The sequence below is a fragment of the Crocodylus porosus genome, unplaced genomic scaffold, assembly GCF_001723895.1.
Source record: "Crocodylus porosus isolate Cpor-Errol unplaced genomic scaffold, CroPor_comp1, whole genome shotgun sequence".
Classification (NCBI taxonomy): Eukaryota; Metazoa; Chordata; order Crocodylia; family Crocodylidae; genus Crocodylus; species Crocodylus porosus.
Genome location: NW_017728886.1, coordinates 3,411,519 through 3,419,573, shown reverse-complemented (window position 1 = coordinate 3,419,573; position 8,055 = coordinate 3,411,519). Strand labels below are relative to the sequence as shown.

The following is an 8,055-nucleotide window of genomic DNA, read 5'->3' as shown; positions in this document are numbered from 1 at the left end:
CCCTCCCCCGGGGCGCCGGCGGAAGCGGAGACTCGGGCCGCACCGGGGCCGAGCCCAAACCCGGAAGTCACGTGGCCGCCCGGCAGCGCCGCGCCACGCTGACTCAGCACTTTCCGGCCCCCGCCCGGCGGCGGCAGCGCGCGGACGTCACAGAAGACAACCCCACCTCCGCCCCCTCGCACGCGATTGGCTGGAAGCGGATGCGCCGGGAGGCGTAGTGCGGCGTGGGCGGGCCGAAGGCTCAGCCCCGCGCCTCCGGCCAATAAGAGCGGAGGGGGCGGAGCGCGCGGGCAGAAGCCGGCCGGCGTCGGGTCACGTCTGTGCGAGCTGCTCGGGTCGTGTCTGAGCCGTGAGTGCGGGGGCTGGGCTGGCCCAGCCGGGTGGGACGCGTGGCTGGGGGCGTGCGGGAGACCCTAGCCAGCTTTGACCTTGGCAGCGCCCTGGGTGCCTTCAAGGTCATGGGCATGGAGGATGTGCGGGGGCCCCTCCCTGCTCAGCGAAGGGGCTGAGGTGACTTGTCCCCCGGCCCTGTGACGCCGGGCGGCCCCTAGCTCTCCAGATGTCTGCAGCCAGATGAGCTGTGTCCTACCCGGGCGTGTGTGTGATGGGGGGTGACTTTCAGCCCCAGCCTGGGGCAGATGTTGAATATCGGCATCTGCACACAGGAAACAGCACGAGGCCTGTATCATGCGTGGGATCAAATGGCTTTTTTGGGGGGTTTTGGGTTTTTTTTTTCATTGCAAGATAAATAGGCCAGTGCTTAAAGCTGTATGGAAATACCGTTGCGACCCTGCCTTCGCTCAGGAGAGCGAGTTTCGCGGCAGCAGAGCGCTGATTTGCTCCGTGACGCGCAGGCTGTGTTGCTTTGTGCCGCCCCCACCCCGTTAGACATGCCCGACCTGCTGCCTCCTCCCCGATCAGCTCAGCAGTTGCCCCGTCCCTTCAGTCAGCTGAACTGTCTCGAGCGGGCGTTGAACTCAGCTTCCTGGGAACACGGTGGTAGCGAAGCCGGTGAGCCGTGTTTCGCCGGTCTGGGTAATCCCTCGTGCGAGCCACGCTCTTCCCTTTAGGAGCAGCTGCTGTTTTTCAGCCGAAATCCAGAGCTCTTCTGATTTGCAGATGAAATGGCACAGAGCAAGCAAAGGTCACTGGTGTCGTGAGAGTGGATTTGATTTGTACAAGGCAGATGGGTCCCACGGGACCTCCAAGCCAACCCCCTGAAGGCTCAATACGAGTATTCGGTCCAGGAGCTATCTTCTGCTTCAATGATGCGCTGAGTCGGATATAATAGAAATCCCAAAAGCAGAATATGCTAGAGAGAGTTTTAGCTGCTTGTCAGAGGTGTGGCTGGCCTGTTGTAGTGGCTTATCTCTTCTCTACCCCCCTCCACTCAAACTCGTTCATAAGAATTTTTTTCTTCTAATATCCCGGGCAAGCACAGCCCCATGCAACGAATCTGACTAAAGCAGCACTGGGGAGTGGGGGGTGGCTGTCCTGTCTTTGTGAACGTGCACACACGTGTGCATGTCTCGCAGTCTCCCCCATTTCCTGTCTAACTTTGCATTGGCGTGAAGCGTCCGATTCCAACTGGTGACCATAGAAGTGCTGGGAATAGGCGTCATTTCTACATCGAGCTGTCTCAAGATCATTAGCTAACTAATTTCCGTGTTATCTCTCTTAATAAGCAATATTTCTATGCAAGTGTTCTCCTTAAGGTCTTAGTCTTGTGCTTGTAGACTGAACTCGGTTAGCATGGGAGTGTGTTCACGTAGTAAAGTGCCTGGAGTATTAGTCGGTCCACACTGGCTCATCAGGGCAAGTTTGGGTTTTCTAGCTCTAATATTTGGCTTGTAGCTGAATATAGTGAAGAGTAACCTGTTTTCAATACCTACTGGATGTTCAAGGTCATATTTTAGAGAAGTCTTAAAACTAACAAAAATATTGGGGAAATGCCACCTTCTCATGCAAAGACTTCTTCCTCTCCACAGTCACCATGACGTCCAGCCAGGAATCTGTTCTCTCTACCTATGAGACTGATGACAGTCCCGCATCCAAGCTGATCAGAAAGTCCAAAGATGCTCCATTTGTCCCACTTGGTAAGTCTCATTTGTCAGTCCAGTCTTCTGCAATAAGACAACCTGGGGAAAATACAGAGTTGCACAAGCGTTCTGGTAATGAAGGGAGGTGAATGCCATAAACTTAGTCACTGCAGACCGGAAAGTACTTCGAAATGAAAGTACTTCGAAATGATACTTCCTCATGAGACCTAGTCCTGTAGTCATTGTATACTTCCTGCCTTACAAAGGAGTGTGCCTGACTTTCACCTAACAGCTCTTTTAAATACCCTTGCAGGAACAGGGCTCTTTCTGCTTTTTTTTAACTTCCATTTGAAAGACTTGGCTTGCATGGATACACCCGTTACTTCCCATTTTGGATAGTGGATTACATATATTCTGAGAAAAGTATTTTCCCACAAGCTTAAAAGTCTGGCAGCCACTTCAGAGTCCCTTTTCCTGTCTTCTCCTCAAGCTTCAAAATGGATCTTACAATAAAAAGGGAACAGAAAAAGCTAAAATAACCTGGTCTAAACCCTTACAGCAAAACTCATGATAGATTTTTTTTTTGGGGGGGGGGGGAGTAGTTTAGTTATTAATGGCCATTAATCTCTGCTATTAATCTTTATCTGCCAAAGAAAAGGTTTGGAGTAGCATTGTAACACAGCAGACACACTTCACTTATTGTGGACACTTCTCCAGTTAGGAATTGCACTGAAAATGCCAGCTTTGCTTTGCACAGAAACCAAGTAGGCATCACACTAATGTTATGGCTGGTGGCCTAAAGGTGAAATACTGTATTCATCACCAGTCCTAGTTGCCCTGACCACAGGATTGTGCTCTAGGCTCCTGGAACATGCTGATGGTATAACAGAACTTCTGTACTTGTGCAATTTTTTGCAAGTTCGGTTTGAAACAGGTTTGCAGACTCTGAAGTCCAAACAACTTGGATTTTCCCCATAATTTTAACGCCTGTCCATGGATAATTTGACCCCAAATAAGACGCCACTAGTTCTCATCAAGCAGAAACTGTAAACCCACGCGTTTATTCCTCTACAGCAGCAGTCCTCAATCTGGTATGTGTACCACCAGCGGTACACAGACAACCTATTAGTGGTACCTGTTAACAGATTTATTACAACTACTTTGTATGACAAAAATTTGCTGGTGGTACTTAAGGTTGTATCGTTTTAAATTGGTGGTGCAGAATCTGTTAGCGTTTGGAAGCCGCTATTTTAGAAATTAGGTGTTCCAGCAATCTAAGCAACTGGCCTTGTGTACGTTCTTCCTAAGAAACTGTTGGCTACACCTGATTGCAGATACAGAATAAAACTGCCAGAAATGGAGGACTATAGGATCTAGACCACATGAGAAACCTTCTATTTATATAAAATATACTTTTTATATATTTTTAAATTTTATGTAGGTATATAATAATAATATAAAACTTCTAAAGAAACACTCAGTAGACTGAACCATATAGGTGATACCTCTCTCTCTAAGGTTCAGCATACTGAGTGCCCCTGTAGAAGAGTTAGTTTAGAGCAGCGGTTCCCAGTCTGTGGTGCAGGTACCGCCAGTGGTACGCAGACAACCTGTGTGTGGTATGCTTTAACAGATTTATTATAATTACTTTATATGGCAAACATTTGCTGGTGGTATTTTAGGTTGAACTGAAAGTTGGTGATGGCACTCGAGGTTTTATCATTTTAAACTGGTGGTGCACAACCTGTCAGAGTTTGGGAACTGCTGGTTTAGAGGAGTGTCTGTAGAAGAGTTCAAATGAATTGCACCTTCCTTGAAGGTGGCTTCTGTCAAACTCTACCCTCCGAAGCAGGGAAGTAACACGTGATTTATGTCACATGCCCGTGTTCCAGTGCATTAAGGTCAAACTTGACACACACACCAAAAATAGCAGCTAAAGGTTGTGGGCATGTGCACTGCGAAACTTAGCACCGCTCTTGGGACACGAATGTAGTCGGGACCTCACAGTCAAATTTGAACCAGTTTTTGTCTGAGAAGGTGGCTGGTAGCTTGCGCTTGTCAGGAACTGCCACAGATATCAAAGCGGCCCTGATATCTTGAGGCTTCTAGGCTCAGTGTCAGCTTAGAGGGAGTGTCATTGCAGCAGCATAATACGTCTCTTTCTCTCTAAACTCGGTTCTCCTGTAAGAGAGTGCCAAAATCAGGATGTGATCCTGTCTGGACTGACTTGTGGATTAAGTTAACATGTCAATGTAGTAAAAATGAATAGTGCCCAGGTATTTGCATTTTCTAGTTACTGTCCTTAATGTTCATAGGGCTAAACACTGCTTTTATAATGGATTTTTTGGTGGGGGGGCTTACGTCAGTTGCTGATCTCTTTCTAAATTTTGTGAGATAAAGAACTTAAAGTCTTGTTTGTTCTCTGTTTATAGGATTAGCAGGCTTGACTGGAATAGTAGCCTATGGACTCTACAAACTGAAACACAGAGGAGATACGAAGATGTCCGTTCACCTGATTCATATGCGTGTGGGAGCCCAGGGCTTTGTTGTAGGAGCCCTTACATGTGGTACGTCCAAAACAGAAAGCTGTTCTCGAGCATTGGTTAATTCTGAATAATGGCAAACTTTTCCTTGACAGGGGCTAATGCAGTCATTTTGCAAAGTTTTTCACAAAGGTATTTTATATAAACCAGTGCAGCTGGATATGGTTAACTTTGCAAGGGCTTCCTCTGGCATCTACTGGGGCTGAGCTCACAAACTGGGTTGTTCTGCCAAATATAATGACTTTTAGAGGAAGCCTGGTATCTTGGTAGCCAAGTTGATAGCATTTGATCTTGTGTACATATGCTCCAACGCCTTATACTACATCACCACTACAGTTTTTATTAAACACCGTGGTGTTTTGAGAGATGCTAAGAACTCGTGGCTCACTAAGAACAGGACAGATGTCCAGCATCTTATGAGTTTTCTGTCAGGTTCTCCAAACTTTTGGTATCTCCAGAGTTGGAAAGTAAACTTCAGGTTCAGAATTGTCAAATATGGGATAAGGACAATGATCACTAAAACAAATATGAAGGGTTGAGAGCAGAAGCATTTTTATATATGAGGTTTTTGCAGTCACTTATTAGGCAGAAGATGTTAACCAGCTCCTGAGCATTTAATACAAATTAACTTACCCCAACTTTAATATTGTACTGTTGGGGTTAAAAGCACACAAAAAAGACAAAGCTCAAGTAGTTAAGATTATCTGATCTTCCATACGTGTGCGTAATTATTCCTGTCAAATGCTTCCAGGAAGAGCACGCATCGGCTGCTGAAACTTCCTTAACCTGACAAAGAGTTTTTGAACCGAAAGCTTGCTTAAAAATTGTTCCCCAGCTATCTAAGTTGGTCTAATAAAAGATATTGGATTCACCCAAAGAACCTTGATGTCTGTTTCCCAAGGCGTTCGGTGCAGAAAGTCTGTATTAAGATTGCAGCCCTGCAGGTCTTACTGTCTTGTATTCAGTAGCTTCCATGTGAGGGAGAGGACCAACTTTTAAAATGCTACAGCTAACTGAAACCTAGCATTTCATGAGGTAGTCTAGCCTGTTCCCAGACAACATTACATTATGCATATTGAGTACTAGCTGCTGTTGGCTACACCTTCTTCCTAGGGTCTTTTTGGAATGTAACCCTCCAATTTCAGGATATAACGGGAACAAAATGCAAATTTCAAGACTTGACTTTGCCCTATAGTAGGTACACCAGGGTGGTGGTGTGAAGGGAGTGGGGTGAGGTGAGGGCAGCTGTGAAGAGAGAGCAGATCTTCATTTTAACAAGTGTGTTTTGGTTGCTCCCAATAAGGAGAATGTAGGTTAACATTTTCTAGGAACTGTGGTTGGTTACAAACAGTAAAATTTAATAAAAGTATATTAAAGGTCTTTAATATTGCTTGTATCTTTTTTTTCCAGGTGTGCTATATTCCATGTACAAAGAATACTGGGGGAAGCCCAAGGAATAGAAAGAAGATGCCTGGTATCTGTGTGCTGGTGGTGACTTGCTTACTACAGATATACGCCTCACATTGAGGTGTCCTCCTTTTTAGGTGAAGAAAAACAGAGCCAAATGAGGGTTGTGGTTCTACGATACTGTGCATAGCTTGCGCATGGTACCGGCCTTGCAGTCTGAATCCCAGTGCAGGCGGGTGGTGAGTTACCACCGTCTGGCTCTTTGGGATTCATTTGTTACCATACACCAGCTATTAGTGGATATTGTAGAGCTTAATCCCTTTCCACTTCCCTCCTCCATGCATACCCCCTCTGCTCCCCGTAACACACACCCCACACGCGCACATACTGAGTTGGCAACTTCTGGAGTCTCTTGTCCAAGAAGACAAGGCTTGAATCAACTTGGAGACTGAGTTACCTGCTTGCATGCAGAGTGACCTGCAGTTTATGGCTAAGGCACTAAGGGGACAGGAAAATGGAAAACTATTTCTCCTGCTGTCTGCTCCTGTCTCTTAGGCAAAAGCACTTCAGTCTCTGGAAGCTGTCATTCTGGCACTCTTCTCTTGCATATTTTAAAGACATTAAATCTGTTGGTTTTTTTTTTTTTTCTTTTAATTATTATTTAAAGTCAGAAGTGAGCATTTTGTAGTAGACACATCTATTTAAACACAGTATTTATTCAGTCTTAACAAACTGAAGCACAGAAACCCCATTTGGATAGGCTGCAGACTGCACTTTTTTGGGGTGGAGGACTATGGTTTTTGTAACGGCGTATGGCCATGCTCCGGGCGCGTGATGCAACACTGCACACATCTCTCCTGAAACCTAGAACTGTACTTTCGGAGCAATGTGTTCTTTTTTTTCTTTAGGATTAAACCACACAGCTTGACTCCTTGAATTTTTAGTTTTTAAGCAGCAGCTCCTAGAGGGCTTAGACCTCGCTCCTCCATTGCCCTTGAGTTGTGAAGTGCTTCCTCCAAAATCACCACTTTACATTATTTTTTTTATATTCAAGCCTGGTGCCTTCATAGGTAGGAAAGGCACAAGCGTAATGAATGGGTAGACGCCCTCCCCTTCTAACTCGCATCCATTCCACGGGGGCAGCTGGTTGTGTAATGGTATCTGTTGTAATAAAGTGTGTGCCTCCCCACGCGTGAGCCTTGTTCTGTGGGAAATGACAGGGCTCGAATGGGACTGGAGGGACGCTGGGACCTGAAAGACCTTCCCTTTTCCTGAAGAGGAAGCTGAATGTGAGGGTGGTGGGTAGGGCGAGCAAAGCAGCATCTTCCCCCTGCCTGCATGGGGAAGCTGAGCCCAGGGAAAGCCGTTCCTTGTGTTGCCGGTAGAGGAGCCGGGCGAGGGAAGCCCATTGCTGGCTTGGGCACAACCAGTCCTTGCCAAATCTCTTTTTTTAGCACGTGTCTAGGAGACAACGAGCCCCGTTCTGCATAGCAGGACCGCCTGAATTAGAGACGTTTTGTTCCCTGTCCAGGACAGCACGGGTTCTGACTCCAGACTTAAAATAAAGTTTTGTTCCTGTGGTTTCACCTTCCTCCATTGCACGTGCTAGTTGCTGGGCGCACACTTTTCAGGATGTGTGCAAACGGACAGGTGCACGCCTGCCCCCGGAGAGGTGGTGGGCCCTCCATCCTGAACTGCACTGACCGCTGTCGGGGCTCAAAGCCAGCAGGAGCTGGGTCACTTGCTGCGGGCCAGGCGCTGCCTTCCGGCTGGGGCTGGTCCTGTGGGGGCAAGGCGGTTGCACCAGATAGTCCCCCACCACCCAATTTTCTAGCACGCAGAAAAAGGGCTCTGCCCTTTCCCACACCCCACAATGTGTGTGGGGGAGGGGTGGGGGGAGCATTTATCCCATCCCCCCCACCCCTGCCCTGCACCAGCTGCAAAAGCCCCTCCTTCGCGCAGGCCCCTCCTTTCCAGCAGCTGTCGTAAACCCCCCACCTTGCTTTCCGGCCAGCCCCGGGCGCAGCGCCCCGGAAGTCGTCGCCGTGGAGATGGTTGCCGCGGCA

General features: G+C 47.6%; 1 protein-coding gene across 1 annotated transcript; it reads left to right on the top strand.

The window, feature by feature from the left end:
• The first annotated feature begins 243 nt into the window (after positions 1-243).
• On the top strand, positions 244-7,180 carry HIGD1A (HIG1 hypoxia inducible domain family member 1A). The gene is made up of 4 exons (XM_019529302.1): positions 244-349; positions 1,989-2,096; positions 4,472-4,606; positions 5,993-7,180. The coding sequence occupies exons 2-4, from the start codon at positions 1,994-1,996 to the stop codon at positions 6,040-6,042; spliced, it is 288 nt and encodes a 95-aa protein (XP_019384847.1). The 5' UTR covers positions 244-349; positions 1,989-1,993; the 3' UTR covers positions 6,043-7,180.
• Positions 7,181-8,055: the final 875 nt, after the last annotated feature.

Coding starts and splice junctions, on each gene's coding strand:
- HIGD1A (XM_019529302.1), top strand. CDS start 1,994: ATGACGTCCAGCCAGGAATCTGTTCTCTCTACCTATGAGACTGATGAC. Junction 2,097..4,471: donor TGCTCCATTTGTCCCACTTG/GTAAGTCTCATT, acceptor CTCTGTTTATAG/GATTAGCAGGCTTGACTGGA. Junction 4,607..5,992: donor TGTAGGAGCCCTTACATGTG/GTACGTCCAAAA, acceptor TTTTTTTTCCAG/GTGTGCTATATTCCATGTAC.